This window comes from Desmodus rotundus, chromosome 1, assembly GCF_022682495.2.
Source record: "Desmodus rotundus isolate HL8 chromosome 1, HLdesRot8A.1, whole genome shotgun sequence".
In the NCBI taxonomy this organism is placed as follows: domain Eukaryota; kingdom Metazoa; phylum Chordata; class Mammalia; order Chiroptera; family Phyllostomidae; genus Desmodus; species Desmodus rotundus.
This window is the reverse complement of record NC_071387.1, coordinates 174581974-174604040: the sequence shown is the minus strand read 5'-3', so window position 1 is coordinate 174604040 and position 22067 is coordinate 174581974. Positions and strand designations below refer to the sequence as shown.

General features: G+C 34.6%; 1 protein-coding gene and 1 non-coding gene across 2 annotated transcripts in view; one reads left to right on the top strand and one right to left on the bottom strand.

Annotated features, from left to right (window-relative positions):
* The window catches only part of IPO11 (importin 11), a 182199-nt gene that overhangs the window by 83200 nt on the left and 76932 nt on the right, over positions 1-22067 (top strand). The window contains exons 21-24 of the mRNA XM_024578651.4: positions 837-952; positions 10896-10972; positions 18162-18241; positions 18904-18984. Of these exons, the coding sequence (XP_024434419.2) occupies positions 837-952; positions 10896-10972; positions 18162-18241; positions 18904-18984 (354 nt within the window). The remainder of the gene's footprint in view (positions 1-836; positions 953-10895; positions 10973-18161; positions 18242-18903; positions 18985-22067) is intronic.
* Positions 1437-1540, bottom strand: LOC112321222 (U6 spliceosomal RNA). The gene has a single exon (XR_002976502.1). It is a non-coding gene; the product is annotated as a U6 spliceosomal RNA (small nuclear RNA).

Sequence of the window (22067 nt, the reverse complement as noted above, 5' to 3'; positions counted from 1 at the left end):
ATTTTCCATCCTTTAGTTTTCTTTCAAAATGAGATTTAGTGTGATACATGGCATCAACCTTCACAAGGCAGTAGCTAGGCAAACTAGAATTTCAGATAAAAAACCCTCTGTTCCTCTAACTTTGTCTTTTTTGCTCTTTAAAAATATCTTCACTAAACTAATGTGTACATATTTTTTAAAAGCTTACAGAAAAGTAATAAATAAATAAACTCCTTTACCCTCTTCCAACGTTCTTTTCCCTTTTCCATATTTATCTTGTGTTAACATATCTGCGTATTTTGAAATGTAGCTATTTAAAATTTTTTCGGCATGTAGAACTGTTATACACACTTCTGTACCTTTTTAATTCAGTTGATAATTATTTTGAAATTGTTTTCATTCCATGTCTAATCCTTTTCCATGGCTATTCGGTATTCTAGAATATTATTAATGTACCATAATTTAATTATCTTACTGGTGAACATTTAGGTTAGGTTCATTTTAGATTAGTTATTTAGGTTATGTAATTTATAGGAGTTAGTAGTTCAGTGTTAACACTTCTTCAGTGGTCAGAAACGGGCAAGTACTATGTATGGAATGAACACATGTGTGCAGCCTTGGTATATATGGTTTTACTACCTTTAGGCAATTAATAGTGTTCTTTTGCTACTGCTTTCTAATTGTAAACAGAATTAACTTTGTTTTAGTAATGCTTCTAATTAGGGCTAACCTTTAAAATGTGATTTATTTTTTGTAAGTTGTTTTTAGGGCTTTTATATATGATAGGTGATTATTTTTTTGGTGGGGGATGGGGCCTTCGAGTGTCTTATATTAAGTTTTATTTATACTTCCCATAGGGATTAGGAGCAGACAGCAAGAACCTGTACCCTTTCCTGCTCCCAGTTATTCAGCTGAGTACAGATGTGTCCCAGCCTCCGCATGTTTATCTTCTGGAAGATGGTTTAGAATTATGGTAAGAAGAAAAACTTGACACCGTGGATCTTATTTTTTTTCCTGGCCTTCTTTACTCTCATGCCAGAAAAGCAAAGGACATGTCATAGGGCTTACAAACTCAACATTGAAAAACAAGACATAAAACCAGTTTCCCCAAAGTGAGTAAAGTAATATTATGCTCCATCTTTTCTTGGCAGCTGTCACTCAGTGTAGGCTTACAATAGTCAGAGTTAAATGGAAGTTTCAGTTCAGAACTCAGCTACATTTCGTCTGTGGAATTTGGAATGTAAAATTTGGATGTTGATAATTTTCAAAATTAAAAATTTACTTAAAATTCCCAGTGTGTTAAATGAGACTTTTGGGGGATTGTTGAGTTATTTTCAACCACTTACTACCTTACTCAGTAAATACTGAGGTTATACCTTAGCCACAAATGTTAGTGCTACTTAGTCTTAAGTTGTTGTTGTAATTGTTATTATTATTATTATTATTTCTCAATACTTAAAAATACAAAACACTTCACGAATTTGTGTCATCCTTGCATAGGGGCCATGCTAATCATCCTGTATCATTCCAATTTTAGTATATGTGCTGCCGAAGTGAGCACTTGAGTTATTATTTTACTAAGTGAGTAGTATGTAGAGTTAAGAGGTGAAAAAAAAAACCACCCCAAAACACCACTATAAAAACCTTTTCTTCTGGCAGCTCAGTGCCACAAACTGTAAGGAACTGTGCTAGAAATCATTTTGCTTTATTAAGCTTGCTGTACTAATGGCAGCAACCTCTATTTAAAATATAGTTCATAAGGCAGGGAGTGTTTAAAAATTCCAGTGTATAAACTGATACTGGAATTAAAAAAGCAAATCACAAATTAACCATAAAAAATTAATAATCATAGAAAAATGAATACTTAGGAACCTCCCTGTTTTTCTTCTTTTCTATTTCCCTTATTTTCTAAGTTTTGCTTAGCTGTCTAGAAATGAACAGTTTTTTTATTCTTAGAAATTGTCTTTGATGCAAATTATAAGTTCATTATCTGTATAGAATACTAGATGTATGATTTAAAGCATAACTAGGTAGGTGTTTGTTTGCAATTTGTGTTTCTCTTATTCTTTTCTAGGTTATGTTGTTTTAAGTTAAATGATTTCTGGATTGTCTGGTTATAAATTAGCATGTGTTGGAAACATTTATATTCATGTATTTTCGTTTGCACAGAATGGATTACTCTAGATCAGAGGTTGGCAATTTTATTTTGTAAAGGAGCAGATGGTAAATATTTTAGGCTTTGCCCACTATGCAGCTTTCTGTCCCAACTATTCCATAGAGCTGTTTTAGACCAAAAGTTGTCATAAAGAATACATAAACAAATGGATATGATATGGCTTTGCTACAATAAAACATCATTTACAGAAATAGGATATGGGTTTAATTTAGCCCATGAGCTGTAGTTTGCCAACTCCTACTGTAGATTACAATTTAAAACAATCTCTGACAAATACTTTTCTGTAAACATGTAGATACTATATGATGTTGACTGGTAGAAAAATGTAAAATACTAGTTACAGTAAAGAGACCGACTCAGATACTTATCAGTATTGCAGACTTAGTACATTAATGTGGTTTAGTAAAGCTGTATAAACTTTTTACAGATAACATGAATAGACATAATAAAAGTGAATTGCTCTGTTAATGGTACTTTCTTTTTTCCTAGCCTTTAGTTATATGTAAACAGATTAAACCATTATAATACATTTTTTAAATTTACCAAATTTATTATTAGCTAAGATTCTTTAAAGCATCAGTATATATGTATATATGTGTATATGTGTATATATATGTATGTAAATATGTATACACATCTGTATGTGTATATATGGATTAGAACTTGTTTGGAATCAGACGTAGTTGTTAACCCCCAGTTATATGACTATATTAGGCTTGTAATCATCTTCTATAAGCCTCAGTTTCATTATCTGTACAATGAGGAAAAATTCCTACTTCACATGGGTGTTGTGAGGCTGAGGTAATGTTTGTAAAGTGGTTGGTATTTTGTGTATAATATTTAAAGTCTGAGAATCAATGAGATTGCTCAGGAAGAGAATCACAGATAGAGAACATTCAGCTGGGGCAAAATTCTAAAGATTTTGTAACATTTAGGAGTCCCATGAGGAGTCATCAAAGATAACAGAGAAGAGCTGTCTACTGTATAGGAGGAATACCAAGCCAAGAGGATACTATTTCCTAAAAGTGGGAGTGGTCATCTATGTCAGCTGTGCTGATTGTCCTAGTAAGAGCAGTACATAAAGGTGAATTTGGCCACATGGAGATGTTAGGAGGGATTTCAGTGGAGTAGGGAGAACAGAAGATGAAACTGGAGTGGACTGAAGCACAAATTGGAGCTAAGGAAGTACAGACTGAGAGCACTGACAACCTGTTTAAGAACTTGTACTGTGGTGAGAAGTGTAGAAACCTGGCCACAGCTGGCTGGTATGGGGAATGCAAGGTCTAGAGGGATGGATGAGGCTCCAGACAGAGATAATTGAAGAAGGCAAGAAGGGATGGGATTCAGCACAAGTAGAGGGTTGATTTTTTTTTTTTTTTAATAGCAGTAGGAATACTTCATCTGTTTAACTGGAGGCAGGAAGATGGACTTTTGTATTGTAGTGGAATGAGATAGGTAGGTGTTCCATCTGTTAGCTTCTATTTTTCTCAACAAAAGCAGTCATCAGCTGAGTATTATGGGCTAGCGTGGGAGTGTGTAATGATATGAGAGGTTTGTGGGGAGCAAAGGTATAACATCTTTATATTGGAGAATGGGAATTTGAACTTACTGGGGATAACTAATACCAGCTGATGTTTGTGTTCAGGTATATAGAATGAAACTCCAGACTTATTCATTGATTTTTAAAATTATTTTATTTTTTAAAAGATTTTGTTCATACATTTTTAGAGAGGGGAAAAGGTGGGAGTAAGGCAGAGAAATATCATTGTGAGAGAGAAACATTGATCTCATGTGTGCCCTGACTGGAGACCCAACCAGCAACCCAGGTTTGCGCCCTGACCAGGAATTTCACTTTGTGGGACATAGCCCAACCAACAAACTGACCCACACCAATCAGGACAGTGATGTTTTTTAAATGCTCTCCCCACTACCCTGCCCTCCGCAACCCTCCCGCTCCCCGCCCCCCCCCCCCCCCCCCCCCGACTACCTTGAGCCATCTTGCTAGAGGTTTGTCAATGGTGTAAGTCTCAAAAAACCAACCTGTGGCTTGGATCTCTTTGTTGCATGTTTGTTTCCTATTTATTAGTTTCTGTTCTTACATTTATCTCTTCTTTCTACTTGCTTTAGGGTTTTTTTGCCATTCAACCTACATTCTAAGATTTAGTTCAGTAATTTTTCATTTTCTAATAGAAGTATGTTATTGCATAAAATATTTTTTAAAAGAATTTAAATACTGGCACCTTGTTTCTACCTGGCGGCAGTGCCGAGCTCTCGCTTAACTATTGAGGAGTAGTTGCATTTATGCAGTCCTAAAATTACACTCGGCTCTTTGAAGGCAACCGTGAGGCTGATGTGTGTGGCCTCCGGTGAAAATGAGTTTGACACCGCTGCTATATATATTGTATAACTCTTTTCTTAATACTTCAGTTAGTTTATTTTTTCTCTATTTATAAATGAGTTGTATCTCTAATCCACATTTTTTCATACTATCTGATTTTATATCAAGGTTATATTTATTTTAACAATGTACCAATTTTTAAAAATTATTTTCTTCATACTAGAATATTCTCAGTAATATGGTAATATGCTTTGGATCATTTGAAAATTCAGTAATAAAGGGAACTGGAATGGGTCCTTGGCAGGTCTGGGAAGTTAATCACAGTTTTTATAACATTCTCAGGTTGTTTCTTAGTTGTTAGTTTATACATATTTATTTTGGTTTTGATTTTCAATGTCTTAATTTTAGCATTGAGTCTCTTAAGATGCAAATAAACCTAATGTATGTTTGCTTTATCTCTTATTTTTTAGTTTTATTTTTGTTTTATCTTTTTTGAAAGTACATTTGTTACAGATTTTTCTTACTCAAGAGCTGCATGTTAGATTTATGAATTCTATGTTTTTCTCCTTTTGTTAACTTTGTTTCTGCATCAGATTTTTTTACTCCCTACAATTAGTTATAAGTATATTTTCTTAAAACTGTAAGACAAATGGTTAGTTTATTACCTTCGTTGTTCTTAAAGTGCTAAAACATTTAAAGTTTTGAATTTGTTTTGGAGTGTAACTGCCTCTTTCTCTTAATTCTTTATAGATGATATTCTGTTTCTTACTTTGGTGATAGCATTACAGTTTTTAAAATAACTTTTTTGATCCAACATTGTTTACTTTTTGCTTATATTGAAATGATTCAGGTCTGAATTTATTGAATTGTAAATACAACATGTCTCTTCTACAATTTCTAAATTTAATGTGACTTTTAATGACTTCTAGCCTCCATTTTTATAATAGACTCACATAAATAGCAATGATGGTATTAGAGATGCAGACTTGCATATATATATCTGTTTTTTAACTTGGATTTTGTTAGTTTACAATAGCTCACATTATTATGTTGCTTTGTCATTCTGACACTGATTTATTGAAGTTTTCCATTCAATTTTCTTTGTGTCTGTGACCTTTTTTTTTTAATTTCTAGCATTTTTGATCTGTATGTTTAAAAAAATGTTATTCATTGCATAAAACTTTGGTACTTTTATATATTGTTGGAAGATTTAATATAGTATTTAAAATTTTAAATATTTTTATGAAGTATGTGATGTAGTATGTATACAGTGGTTAATTTTTCTATCTTTTAATTCTTTTGTATTTAAATTTTATCTGCTATTAATATTGTCAAATTATTTATTTTGCTTAAATTTAACTTAACTATCCATTTTATTTTTACATTTTAGCTGTTTGAAATTTAGTTATGTCTTTTGTACATGGTAGATTTTTGTATTTTTGTATTTTTATATGACCAAAGATGCTTTACTTTAAAAGAATTTCAATATTCTTACATTTATTTGTTGAATTGGTAAGTCTCTCTTTTTCTTTATATTTCTCTTTTTTATACTTTTGTGTAAGGGTGACATTTAATTTTATATTTCTCTAGTGAAAGATGTTGGTGCATATAGTTTTGTCTATTCATCAAAACAGTGACTTTTCCCTTTGCTTGATGATAACGAATTTAGTGCTTTAATTTTGTTTGCTTCACTTCTGTTTCCTTTCCACATTATTATATGTTTAGTCTGTAAATACACACCATGTCATTTTATTTTTAAGTAGTTTAAATTCTTTAAGATTACTTTGTTTAATTTTTGATAGCACGATTTATACTTGGGAAACTGACATAGGAAGTGAGAGTGATGATACCAGGATGGCCGTTTTACTGAGGTGATGACAGTAGGTGAGAAGGAATGAGCTTCAGGCAGAACCTTAATGCGGCCCTGTTGACGAAGTAGGTTCTTTAATATCTTCTGGAACTGAGAATATGCCCTTCAGTTTTTTTTTCAGTGAAGTCCCATGAGTGGATCATAGTTTTTCTTGTTGTTCCTTGGTTCTTTTAAAGGTGAACAGGATAAATTTTTTTTATCTTTTGTGAAGTCTTATTCTTTAAAAGTTCAATCAAATTTTGTTACTGTTGCTTATGGTAAGGTATCTAAAGCTACCATTGTTTTTGCACAATGGGAAAAACTTCATATTGTGGGTAGCTGGTTTTTCCTGTCACCCCATCATCATCTTTGATTTTGTCATTTAAAATTTGTAAAATAGTTTATATATACAAAAACATAGAGTTCATTTTATTTGTAATGATAACTTACATAAAATGAACATTTATTTTTTGCTCGTAGACACAGACAACAGTGTGGTAATGGCCGGGGGAAGGGGGAGCAAGGGCAGCAGGGCGGAGGCTGGGGAAAGGGGCAGAAATGGGGACTCTGTAATAGTGTCAGCAATAAAAATTAAAAAAAATAAAGAATACCTAAAAAAACAAAAATAAAGGAAATGGAACAGTGAGAATGTTTGTGAAGCCCATGGTGTGGCATGTTTATGGAATCCTGTTTTCATGCCAGGGATAACCTATTGCACCAATTTCCTTTCTTTTTTTTTTTTTTTTTGTATTCATTACTTGGTTTTCTTTCTTATGTTTTAATGTTTCTTAAAATGATGTATGTATATGCATTTCCAAATATTATATTTTAACCTTATATAAATTGTATTAAATATGTTCTAACTTGCTGTTTTGGCTCCCTGTTTTGAGACTTATCTATATTGATGAATTTAGTGGTGCGAATGTATGTAACAGATTCATTTACTGATTTGGCACTTTGTTTGATGTTCAGATGGTGTGACTGAACATTCTTGTTCATGATTCCTAGTACAAATGTATGAGACCTTATGCATTGTATACATTTCTGCCTAGAAATGGAATTGCTTGGTCATAGACATACACATGTATTCATATTCAATGTTACCACATAATAATAATTTTACATAGTGATTATACCAGCTTGACAACTCCTGTCTTCATTGTACTACAGCTCTGCCTATACGTGATATATCAGACTTAAAGATTCTGCTAATCGGGGCGGGGAAGTGGTAAAATTGTACCTTGTCTTGGTAAAATTTATGTTTTCCTGCTTATTAATCAGGTTGCATATCTTCTATATTTTTTATACTCAGGTTTATTGCCAGTGTTTATATCTTAATCTGTGAAATGCTTGGTCATATGTTCTGTCCATTTTCTCTTACTACCTTTTGGATATTACTCCTTTGCATACTATTATGTCTATTACAAAGAGGGACCCCAAAAACTGGTATTTATTTATAAAAATTGTGTATTCTTACATGTTTAAAAATTAGTTGTCTTCAAAGTATTCTCCATTTGATGCAATACAACTATCAAGACATTTTTTCCACTGCTCAAAGCATTTTCTGAACTCATCGATTTTGATGCCTTTTAGTGCTTCTACTGTTTTTGTTTTTTGTTTGTTTCGCCTCTTCCTCATGGGGAAAACATTTCCCTTTGAGGACTTTCTTCATCCAGGGAAACAAAAGAAAAAGTTGCTCAGGCCAAGGTTAGGTGAAAAGGGAGGATCATGCTGTTTTTGTTCAAAAACTGCTGAACACTCAGGGAGGTGTGGGCAGGGGTGCTTGTAAATTACTCATTGTGAAATGGGCAAATACATTGAAAGAGTCTTCAAAAAAATTCACTGAGGCCCAAGCAGCCTCTAACAACAATACTGGCTGGAACACTGATACAGATGAGTTCCTAGAACACCCACCTAGTGGGGGAAGCCTGCCCTACAGGGGGCTGCCCTCCAGAAGATAATTCCATTTTAGGGGGTTCCTCCCGCATACATATGGAAATGACCTTTTCTCAGTATGTGGCACATATATTTGCTTTGGGGGATTATCTTTTGATATACAGTAACTGTTAATATAGTCATATTTATTTGTTTTTTCTTTGATTTTTCTCTAACCTAAAGCCATGAATATATTCTCTTGATATCTTGTGAAGTCTTCCCTTTCTCATACCTGTCTTGGAATTAATTTCTGTATTTTGTATGAGTTAGAGATTCATCACCAAATACTGAGTAAACAGTCCACTTTTCCTTACTTATCCTTGGAGTCTCTTCTGTCATATGCAAAAAGTTGTATTTCTTGTGCTTTCTATTCTGTTTATGATACTAATTACAGTGATTTTTATAATAAGTCATAATACTTGGTAAAGCAAGTATCTTCCCCTACCCCCATATTTTTTTGTTTTCTTGAAAATTTTTTTTTGTTCTTGCTCATTTGCCTTCCACATAGTTTTGGGATCAGCTTGCCTGATTTCCAGGAAAAGCCCTATAGGTAATTGAATTGACATTTTATTCATTCTGCTTATGCAACTTAGAATTGCCATCTTCATGATGCTAGATTTTTGTATCTGTGACTTACAATGGTTCTATAACAGTAGGTAAGTGTAATAGTGGGGAATTATAACCTACCTTACAATTCTTTTGACATTGTTTCTGTCAATGCTGACTCTGACAAATATACAGCTTATAGATAAACAGCATGTTTGTGTAAGAATCCTAGGAACTAACTTCAAAAGATACAGACTCCAGGTGTCAGGCATCCCAGCTCCAGGAGATTTGCTGACCTTCATCTGGGAAGCCAGGATGACATAAAGTCAGGATGATGTGAAGCCAGGATGACGAACACTGAACCATCACTGTCCTTAGAATGGACTGTGTTCGTCTCAGGGGGTAGGGGAAGATACTTGCTTTACCAAGTATTATGACTTATTATAAAAATCACTGTAATTAGTATCATAAACAGAATAGAAAGCACAAGAAATACAACTTTTTGCAAAAAAATTTTTCAACCCCCTCCCTTGATCTCTTTGCTGTTTCCCCTTTCCTTCCTTACAAAAACCTCTGCCTCCACTGAGGTGGGGAGATGGGCTTTGAAATGTGAGTCTCCCATCTTCCCAGAGAGTAGTCTTTGAGACAAGAGTCCCCCATCTTCCTGGGAAGACGGGCTTTGTGATAGAGTCCCCCAGCTTCCAGATGGCCTGCATCTAAATAAACCACTTTCTGTTATATTAGCACCTGCCTTTTGAGTTTTGGCTTTTGAAGTGGCAGGCAGCAGCTCTGCTTTTCAGCACAGTTCGTCTGATGGTGCAAAAGTGATACACATTCCCCAGAAACCATACTTTGAAATTTGTGGTAGGATATTCTTTCACGAAGCTACACAGTGGTTTATGGGGGTAAACAGCCAATACTTTACAGTGTCCTGTATTGCCAGCATTTTTGAATACTGTGTTTTGTGTTTTCATACCTTGTCATGTTTACAAAATGCCCATCTGTGTCTCCTGCTTCTGGTGAGAAGAGGAAGGCAATTACAGTGTATTGATATATTAAGCAATCTTGCTGAACTCTGAGTAATCTGGGTAATTTGTTTATGAATTCCTTTCCCTCTCTTTTCTGTCAGTCATATCTTGGGTGAATAAAGACATTGCCTTTTTCACACCTACCTTTGTATCTTTTATTGACTTAGTTGGCTTATACTAGAGTCCCTCCAAGATGCCCTGCACACATACACTCACCAGATGTGAATGTAGATAGAATAATAGATGATGCTCTTTGCAGCATGTTTTTGTTTTTCCAGAGAACAGATTCATATTGTCACTGGGTGTGTTTTCTATGAGTGGTAGGTACTCGTATGAGGTGAAGGAAGTTCCTTCCTATTTGTAAATGGATAAGGGTTTTTATAGTGAATGTTCCATTTTGAATAGGACCCCACCTCCCTTTCCCTGCAGATAGTGAGACAATCATAATTTTCTTCTTTAACTTTTTTTTGGGGGGGTGGAAAAGGTGGTGTGAGGAGATAAACCAACTGCACACTTCTATGATAAACCACAATCCATATATAACTTACTTTTTATACATCAACTTTTTTCAGATTGTTATTACTGTGATTGAGATTTGCCTATTCACATTTACTAAATTTTACTAAGCTCATATTTATTAAAAATTTAACATAACTTTTTTTTCACTAATTAGCCTATTATTTCTTTGAAGGGACACATTAATTACACTTGAAAAGAATATATCAAGACAATAAAAACTGAAATAATTTTTATCTCTTCCAGATCATTCATTATAATCATGCTTTTGCTTTGTCATTATGAGCATACATATTTTAGAATGTAGTTACTTTTCTTACAGTTTTTGCCATGTATATAGAAATAATACCATAAGGTTTATGTAATAGGTTTTTAATTTTGATGAATTTTATAATTTATTTTTAGATAATTTTATGACTTCACATTGTGTATTTTTCTTCCTTTAAATGGGACAGTTTTTTAAATATTTAGGTTGTATTGTTAATAACCTTAATGGTTACAGAAAATGATTTATATTTTTTCCCCTAGGTTAGTGACTTTGGAAAACAGCCCATGTATTACACCAGAGCTGCTTCGTATATTTCAGAACATGTCACCACTTCTTGGTAGGTATTAAAGCGTAAACTCACTAATGCAGCCATAATTGGGGTATTATAGATGGACCTGTGTTTGCTAAAGTTCCTTATATTGACAAATAAGTTGGATAGTGTTTTAATAGTTTGTAGATTTTTTTCTCTATGTTTTAAGAATCATTTCTGCTTATTAAAAATCAAACAGTAAATTTGCTAAATTACTAAATAAAAACAAAAAAAGGTTTTTAGGACACTAATTACAAATTAAGTTTGAACTTTGGTAAGATTTCTGTTTGATAGCAGTTCTGTATGGTATTATATTTAAAAGGTTGTGCTGCAAAACTGCTTCTATATATACCCTGCTTTTGTCCAGCTTCTTTTACAACGTGATTTTGTGTTACCAGTTTTTCATAAATGAGCTTTGTACGTATTTCTGACTTAGCTAAGGAACCACAATATGAACCTCGTATAATGAAATTATTAATATTAGAAAATCTATTATTTGTTGAAGTTTAACTTACGTATGAGCTATAAAATCGTGAAGCGTAATGTTACTCAAGCAATGCTTTTGTTACATGAACTCATAGAACTGGACAATGAGCTAGCAGTAGGCTTTTAGTCCCTTTTAAGCCAACGTGGATGAGATCTAATTAGATTCTTTTTTTGTCAATCTGAACGTGTATTCTGATGAAAAATAATTACAGAAAATCAATAATTTTCTGTTACATATTAACTACCACTCATAAGTTATATAATACCTTAAACTTTTAAAAAGATAATATTTTATTTTTAGAATTATTGTTTTGTGAGGGATTTTACCAGTACAGATTCCATTTAAACTGATGCAGTATTTAAGAATTCTATGTAGTGCCATTTACTGGCCCTTTGGGGTTTTTTTCAATCAGCATAACACTACCATTTTTAAGTCATTTATTTTTAAAATGTAAAAATTATTTTAAGTTTTTTCCATTCAGGGTCCCTATTCTTCAAGACTCTTTAATGAAGCATCTTTAATTCCTTCATTAGGACTTGGGTGTACTAACAGAATAGTTTAATATTTCAGGAGACAGTATTTATATGGGAAAATACTAGGAAAAAGACAAATTTATTTTGACAATATTTGTTTTTTCTAAGAACTTATTTGTAATGAGCAGTTTTATTAGAGGCAAGAATGTTACTGTGGTATAATGATGCACCAGAGAAGTGCAGGCTCACTTTCGACAGTATCAACAAATGTGGACTAAAACAGTTATAACTGGTTAAAAAAAAACCTCATTTGCTGAATGGCTCTTGTATCTAAGTAATTTAATTAGTTCTTCACATTTTCTGTGTTGTTATTTTTTCTGTTCTTCTACCCCCTTCTTTAGTATAGATGAGATCTCAAACAATACCAAAATGTCATCTGTTTTCTGGTGAAGAGCCATGTGTTACTTATCATCAAGCATTTCCATAAAATGATGGAAAAAATTCCCAAAGATGAAGACAGTGGCAGTACACCAGTCACTTATTGCTAGGGAAAGTTTTGTTTGTACTTAAGACATTATTGAGAAAGAGAATAGGAAATGTCCTTTTCACTTTCCTTTAATCTGGTGAAGCCCTTTTAGCTTTGTTCTACCTAACTTGCAGCACCATTCTCAGTAATCCAGTGTTTCCTTATACTTGACCTAAGAATGGAAATCTCAACCCAGACCCATTATGAACTTCGTCTTGAGCAGAATTAAGCCATTTTCACATATGGCTGGCTTTGCACAATGGTTTCACTTCGCCTTTGTGTACTACCCAAATTCAACATGCCTTGGCTTTACAGTGTGTTGAGAGAGGATTGGTGGCCAAGAAGAAGAGACTTAAACAAAAAGCATAACGGTAACTCTGCTAGACCCCTGTGACCCTATTTTTAGTGTAGGTTTAATAAGCACTATGTAGTACAGTTTCACCATAGAAAGCTTTGTAGTTGATGCGTACTCTTTCAAGTCAGTAAGGACTTTTATGTGTTCAGAACAACATCTGGCATATAGCAAGCACAATTTAAGTGTTTTGCAATTATCTTTATTGTTACTAACATTATTGTCATTTTAAAAGAAAAGTACCTAACCATTGGCTCTATAGGATTTGTTACTAAACTGAATCAAGAACTAGTTCAATTTGACTACTAGTCAAGATGGAGGCGTAGGTAAACATGCCTTGCCTTCTCGCGCAACTGCAGAAAAATTACAACTACACTACAAACAACATCAGAATCGAGCTGTATGGAAGTCTGACAACCAAGGATTTTAAGAAGCCACATTCACCCAGATGGATAGGAGGGGCAGAGACACAGAATGGGTGGTCCCACACTCACGTGTGGTGGATAAAAATTGGGAGGGATACCTCTTGAGTAAGGGATCCCAGCCCCAGACCACACCACCCAGCCCAGAGTTCCTGTGCCAGGAAGTTAAGTCCCCCTACTTCTGGCTGTGAAAACAAATGGGGGTTGAGGCAACGGAAGAAACTGTGGGAATCACAGAAGACTCCCCTTAGAGGACCCACAAAAGACTTAAGACATATGCAGACCCACTCCCTCTGGGATTCAGCACCAGGGCAACAGGTGATAAGGCACCAGTGGCATATGGGGAGAAAGTGAAGTGACTGGCATCAGGGTGAGTGCTAGAGACAACTTCCTCCCGGGCACAACTCCAGAGGCCAGGCAGTGGCATTATTCCCTCTCGGAGCCCTCACCCACACAGCCACAGAGCCGAGACACAGGTTGCCCCTCCCTAGCAATTACCTAAGGCTCTACCCCATCCAACTTACAGGTGCACTTTTCTACAATAGACCATGCTACTAAGACAGGGAGTCAAAGCAGCTCTACCTAATACATAGAAACAAACACAGGGAGGTGGCTAAAACAAGGAGACAAAGAAACATGGCCCAAAATATAAAAACAGAGCAAAACTCCAGAAAAAGAACTAAATGAAATGCAGATAACCAATCTATAACATGCAGAGTTCAAAACACTGATTATAATGATGCCCCAGGAACTCATTGGCTACTTCAACAGCATCCAAAAAACCTGGGCAGAAATGAAGGTTACACTAAGTGAAATAAAGAAAAAATGATAAGAAACCAACAGTGGAGGGAGGGAAGCTGGGAATCAAATCAATGATTTGGAACATAGGAGAAAAGCATTCAGTCAGAACACCAAGAAGAAAAAAGAATTAAAAAAAAAACGAGGATAGGCTAAGGAGCCTCTGGGACATCTCCAAATGTACCAGCATCTGAATCATGTGCCAGGAGAAGAGAAAGAGCAAGATTTTGAAACCTTATTTGGAAAAATAATGAAAGAAAACTTCTCGAATTTGGTAAATGAAATAGACATACAAGTCCAGGAAGCGCAGAGAGGACCACACCAAGACACATCATAATTAAAATGCCAAAGGTTAAAGATAAAGAGAATCTTAAAAGTGTCCAGAGAAAAGCAGAGTGTTACCCACAAAGGAGTACCCCATAAGACTGTCAGCTGATTTCTCGAGAGAAACTGCAGACTAGAAGGGAGAGGCAAAGAGTATTTAAAGTGATGAAAAGCAAGGACCTACAACCTCGATTACTCTGTCTGGCAAAGCTATCATTTAGAATTGAAGGGCAGATGAAGTGCTTCCCAGACAAGGTAAAGCTAAAGGGGTTCATCATCACAAAGCCCTTATTATATGAAATGTTAAAATATAAGAAAAAGATCAAAACTGTGAACATTAAATTAGCAACAAAATCACAGCCATCAATAATTGAATCTAAAATCAAACTAAACAAGCAGAACAGGAACAGAATCATAGATATAGACATCATTTGGAGGGTTATATGTTGGAAGGGGAAAGGGGAGAATAGGGGAAAAGGTTAAGGGATTAAGAATTACGTGTTGGTAGATACAATATAGACAGGGGAGATTAAGAACAGTAAAGAATATGGAGAAGCCAAAGAACTTGCATGAACTGGGTGGTAGGGGGGAGTTGCTGGAGGGAATTGTGGGTACTGGGTGGAGGAGGACAAAAGTGGAAAAAAGGGACAACTCCAATAGCATAATCAATAAGATATTTTTCAAAATCAAAAAAACTAGTGAAATTTTAATCTTGTGATCATTGATATTTGATTGAAACTTCTTGGGCTTTTGAAGATTTTAAAAAACTTATATTTAATAGTATCAATGAATAGAGATGATGTGATACTTTCAGATTATGTATTTTGTACATTTTCAAAACAAAAAGTTACATGTGATTTGTTCTCTGCATTGTTGTATGTATATTAACCTCAGTAATACGGAAGAAGTTTTGGTTATAATTATATCTGTGCATGTTTAATATACTTTTACCTTTATTTTTGAGTATTGCACAACTAATTTATATTGTTTGACATGTAGCTTTTTGCATACACATTTTTCAGATGAGGTTTAAAACTTTTTCAACTATAACCAGGTCATTTTAATCTTTTAAGAGTACAAGTCAAAATTATTACTCATTTTCTTACCAGTGAAAACATTGTTATTAAAAGTTGGATTTTAAAAAATGTTATTTAATGAATATGATAGGTGTTATTTTTTTCCTAAGTAGAAATAAAGTTACTGTCAGGAAGTTTTTCATTTTCATTTAAGTTACTTAAAATCAATAATACTGAACAGTGTAAGATATTTAAGTTAATAATTTTTAGGGTACATTAATTGTGAATAAATCCAAGGCTAAAATTCATTTTATATTGTTTTCCCTAAATGTAAGTAGAACTGGAGATATTTTAAGTATAAACCAGAGGCTGTAACTAAAAGTGAATCTAATAATTTAGTTCTAAGGGTTTGTTTTTAAAAATTTTAAGATCTATTTTATAATGTTAACTTAGTAATATTATTTAAAGGGTAGACATCTGATTGGCTCTTATCCTTATTGTTATAAATACCAAACGAATGTTCCTGGACTAGTGAAAGCTTTTTGCTGGTAACTTCCTATCTAATTTGGAAGGGACTTCCCTCCACCGCCCGCCATCATAAGGATCTTATACCTTTTGGCTTTTTATTTTACCAGAAATAGAAGAAACTGCATGTCCAAACATAAACATTACCAAGCATGGTTAAACATAAATAAATTCCTATTAAATCTCTGTAACATAATTCAGTAATTTATTCTTGTTGTCCTCTTTACAGGAACTTAAAAGAATAAATCAAATGTAACATTTGAAATTATAAATTAAAAATAGCACTAAAAGAGAGAGAGAGAAAGGAATGGCCTATAAATTATACAGATAGGTATAAATCACATATGCACACAGCATATCTAGAAACTTTAATGGACCACAGATTTGCTTCAGAGCTCTCTCAGTCTGTGGGAAAAAAATCGATCACCTAAATCAGAGATTTTCAGTATGGACACTGTTGACATTTTGGGACATATAATTCTTTGTTGTGTGGGGCTACCCAGTGCATTGTGGAACCTTAATGTTAAGCATCGTTAGCCTCAACCCATTAGGTGCTGGTTTTAATAACCAAAGTTTCCAGACATTGCCAGATGTCCCCAGAGGGAGAAACTTGCCCCTGGTTGAAAACATTTGACTTTAGTAATTCATAGGGTCTGAAAATAAATGCAGATGCATTGTATGGTTCTCATACTAGGACCAGACAATAATATTTCTTTATGAAACTAGAACTCATGGATATAATTAACAGTGTTTAATATACCTAAAGATTGATAAATTTATTGATTTTAGGGCTATATTTAATACTGGGATTTACTATTGGCTGATGACAGCATGCCTTAGAAAATTTAATAAAAGCTATCCTTAGTATGATGGAGACATGGTTGATCTAGGAATAGTTTGTCAAATATCTGTAAGAAGAGGTGCGTGCTATGGCTTTGAAAATCAACCTGTCTTAAATACTGTTTTCTTCATCATAAATGATGGCAATCACTTAGAAATTATGTTCCCTGACATGCCTGGAATGTAGCCATCCTAAATTCTCAACTATGTTGGACTGGGAAACAATGTGAACAAGTCCAGAATTGACTGGACTTTCTCCTCCAGGAGAAGGGGACAATGTGAATTTCTCATAAGGGTAACTTTATCCAATATAAACGCCTACCTCTTTATCCTGAGATTTTTGTCTTTTGACAAATAGACAAAAATATTGTGAAAAAAATAGTTGTGAAAAATATTTAGATGACAACCTTTGTTATTTCTTTTTATGCCTCTCATTAACATGGTTACAAATTGGCTATTTCTTTCCCCCTCCACATCCTTATTTTAAAATTATTTGTTAAATCCTAAAGTTAGTGAATAATGCCTTTAAAATACATTTTGAGCCAAAAATAGGATCGTCATTTTCTTGTGAGAATATATAGGAAATTCTCATCTGAATATAATGTCTTCTCTCTTTGCTGAAATATGAGTTAGATAAAAGAGCCCAGGCCCTAGGCCAATATTTTGCCAGAAAAAAATTTCTTAATCTGTCCTATTGCAAGTAAATAGAATTTTTAAGTATTAGCAAGAAAGAATGGCAGGTTTTAGACATAGATGATATTTTGGGTTTTTTTTTTTATCTACACAATTATGTGCATACAGTCTGTATTCTGTTGTATAATTATTGTATGTGGTAAGATGTGTAAAATAACACTGCATAACATTCGCTCATAGTCAATTTTAACAAAATAGCTTCCACTTTTCACTTTCAAAGGCATAGGTGAAAACAATATCCTTTTCCTGGGCTATTCTGGTAATTACTGTTTTTAAGGACATTTTTTATGTGTGGGAAGAATCAAGTTCAAGGATTGAGAATATCCAAACAATATTTTTTAAGACTATAAGGAGGATTCTTTTTATCAGTATCGTAGCATAATGCTTAGTACATGAACCCATTTAAGCAGACGTCAAAATGTGATGGTAAAACAATTCAATTGCACGTTGTTTGCCATTGCTAACACTAGAAATTCAGTTTGATTTTAAAGATTGGGTCATATGGTTATGTAGTTCTTTTCTTTTCAGAAGAGAAAATTTTTTTCTAAATTGTTTTTTATAATGGAAGTTATATGGGGAAGCATTAAGTTGTAGGTTGATGCCAGTTTGGGGGTAGTTATTTATATAGTAGTATTGTGAATAGCACTCTGCAAAGATTTGTAAAGAAGTGTATGTAACTTAACTTTAAATCGCTTTGTTTAATCTGACATTGAACAATGAATTAGTTTGTTCTTTTAAAAAAAATTTATTATTTTGGCAGAACTAAGTTCAGAAAATCTCAGAACCTGCTTTAAGATCATCAACGGTTATATCTTTTTATCATCAACAGAATTTTTACAGGTATGTTATAGTGTTTTGCATTGTAATAAATTATGTAGTTACTTTCTTTTTCATTTGAAATCAGGAGTTAGTTACTTTTTCAAAATTTAACTGATGAACCTGTATTAATTTAAGGGGGACTTTATATGAGCACTGCCCACCACTGCAGGGGAGATAGGATGCAATTCTGTGAATTAAGTTTTTTTAGCACAGAAAATATGTTCTATGAATATTTAATAAGAATATCCTCATATTTCTATAAAAGTCAGCATAAGAAATAAGCTCTTATTTTTATTTCCTAAACTTTTCCTAAAGAGTTTTATATATTTTTTAATTTTTTAAATCTTTTGAGATTTTATTTGTTTATTTTTAGAGAAAGGGGAAAGGAGGGTAAAAGAAAGGGGAAGAAACGTTAGTATGTGTTTGCCTCTCCTGCACCCCCAACTGGGAACCTGGTCTGCAACCCAGGCATGTGCCCTGCCTGGGTATCAAACTGACGACCTTTTGGTTCACAGGCCAGCACTCAATCCACCGAGCCACATCAGCCAGGGCTTCTAAAGAGTTTTAAATGAAACTTTAGTATATAATTCTGAATAGGTCAAATGAATCCCAAGTTGAATTTTATGTGTTTTGATATTGCAGATATATTTATATGTATATTTTGACTTATTATTGAATTGCAGACATATGCAGTAGGTCTATGTCAGTCCTTTTGTGAGCTGCTAAAGGACATTACTACAGAAGGTCAAGTTCAAGTGCTCAAGGTATTGTCATCTTTTAAATGATTATTGTTAGAAGTTTTCCATCTATATGTTGTGAAATTGGATCTTTACTGGTGTTGGGATGATGGCAAGGAGGAGATGAGTAATTTTATTTTTTATTTTTAAGTATTTTATTTATTTATTTTAGAGGGGAAGAGAGGAAGAAAGAGGGGAGAAACATCAATGTATGGTTGCCTCTTGTGTGCTACCTACTGAGGACATGACCGGGCCCACAACCCAGGCATTTGCCTTGACTGGGAATCGAACCAGCAACCTTTTGGGTCACAGGCCAGCACTCAGTCCACTGAGCCACACCAGCCAGGGCAAGAAGAGTAATTTTAGACAGTAATTTCTTTTAGCAGTATTCATTTGGTCTAGTATTTCTGGACCAAATCATATGGATCACCTGAGAACATTGTTAAAATGCAGATACCACATTTCTAAGAAGTTCCCCTTCATCCTGAGACCTCCCTTTGAATAGCAATATTTTAAAATCTTTTGAGTTATCTGAAGGCTGGTGACATTCGATACTTCTCACCCCTCCAGTTTGTTAGCCTGCTTTTCAGATGAAATTTTTACATTATAAGTTGGATACTTTTAATTTAAGCTGGCTATCAGAATACCAAGTTTTATGGATAGTGTATAATTAAGAACCAATATCAAATCACTATGTTGTATACCTAAACTAATATAATAATCAGTTATAGCTCAAACAAAACAAAAACAACCAAATAAACTCTGAGTTAGTCTTTATGCATTACATCTTTACAGATTGAAAGTATATATTATCTTTATATATTGTACATAATTATGTATAGTTAAGAACTAACTGACCCTGATTGTATATTATCTTTATATGTTAAACCTATATACTAAAGATACAAAGTATCAAATAAGTGTATATAATAGCATAAATACATAAGTATATATACTAAAATACATCTTTACATGTATATATATTTTTTTGTGTATATATATATATACACACATATATACATTACATATGTATGGAGTTGGTGAGAGGATGTAGCTGTTTCTTAGCTATATTCTAAGTGAAATATGATAGCTCTTAAGGTGACGTGTTACTATCAAAACAAAGTAACATTTATTGTGTGAAAACCATGGCATTGCTTGAGATCCTAAAAACTATGTGATTTTCTCCCAGTGAAATGAGAAGGGGTTCATTGTAAGGACTATATTTAATCACAGTAATGTAGCATCAGTCTACAGTATATTTTTGGACAGTGTGGGTAAAAGTTTGTTCAGATGGTAAAGTCTTTTTTCTTACTAACCAATATGATAGTTCCTATATATCTAATAAGAGTCATCAATTTGAACTTATTCAAACATTGTAGTATTTTATGTATTCTTCAGACATTTATTATACACGTGTGCACATATAAAGCTCCAGATATCCATATTAACATGCTTGTTAATTTCACTTATAAATTGGTTGCATTTGGTATATCACTTGATTATTTAATTGTTTATCATATAGGTTAGGGGTCAGCAAACTATTTCTATAAAGGACCAGAAATAGTGTTTTAGGCTTTATGGGCCATATGATCTTTCTCTTAACTATTTATATCTGCTATTGTAGATTGAAAGCAGTCATAGACAATATGTAAATAAGTAAGTGTGGCTCTATTCCAATAATAATTTATACAAAATTATGCAGTTGGTTGGATTTGGCCATGGGCAGAGTTTTGCCGGCTTCTGGTATTGGTGTTACCAAACCAAAAAGGGGGGTTCAGCTGCCTGCTGCCTCCAGTAGACAAATTCTAGATGCAGAGGTTGGTGAGAAAGGAAAGAGGCTTTTATTCAAATGCTGTACAGTCTGGAAGAATGGCAGGCTCTCGTCTCAAAGCCTATCGCCTCCTGGAAACAGAGGAAACCCAGCTTCCTCCAGCCAGATCAAAACTAAAGACAGTGTCTAGAGTTCCTTCTCTCATTTAAAGTACCATCCTTTGGGAACCACCTGCGGTCAATGAGTGAACATCCAGGCAGCACAGCTTTTCTCCTGGCCACTGTCAGGCCTCAGGCTCCCTCATCGGAACCCACCTTTGGGTCCATTGCTGCCATTGGTCATGCAGCTCCCATGGTTAGAAGGTCCCACGAATGCACTAGCCAGTATGTTCAGGATTTGGGTAAAAGAGCATGTCCCTTCCTCCTTTTCTGCCATTCTGACCTCTAAAGCCCATGTGACTGCCTTCCCCTGGTCCTATGCCCATTCTGGAAGGGGGTAGGAGGGATTTTTTCCCTATCCAGCTATCTTTCTGGCCTTGTGTGAGCTTAGTACAGTCCTTCCTCCTGTGGCCATCTTGCTTGAGGGGTGGAGGATCTGCTGCCTGGAGCAGGTTGCTGTGCACAGGGGCAGAGCATTCACCAGGCCCCAGCTGCCTTGGGTTCACATCTCCTGTGGCTGCCCCTCCTTTTCCCCACCTTCTGCCTGTTCCTGCAGTCTAGCCAGGCTATTGGTATCATTGATACTCAGTGCTTTCTTCTGTTAGGAATAAGTAATAGGAAAATCAGTTTTCTGGTCTAAAGTAATTTATTCTGTTGGGGTGGGAGAGGCAAGTGAACAACCAGTCCCTATTTAGTGTTAATGTAAGTGGTGTGTGAACCACAGTTCTCTGCCACCAGTTCATTGCCACCAGGAGTCCCTAATCTGGGATGCAGTGAAGGGAGAGACTTTATTTGAGTAAAACTGCTGAAGTGAAGCAGTCCACTGTTACAACTGAAGTGTTACAGCTCAAGTCAGGGAAAAGCAGTTGAAAGTGCTGCTCCAGTGAGACAACTGGAGCCTGGCTTGTACAGAGAGAAGTTTCTGCCCCCAGTCCTTGATTGGTTTGTTTATATGCGAATGAAAAACTCTCAGTCTGTACAGTTTGATTGGTCCAAATATCACTGCCCTGATTGGCTTGGCCCCACTGTTCTGATTGGTTGTTGTGGTGCCCTCTTATTGGTCAGTAAATATGCAAATGAGGATATAGCTGTGCAGCTCCAATTGGACAGGGACATCTCAGCCTATTGGTTGTAATATGATTCCAGGGACTCATTTTGTTAAGTGTTTGCTCAGATGGCAG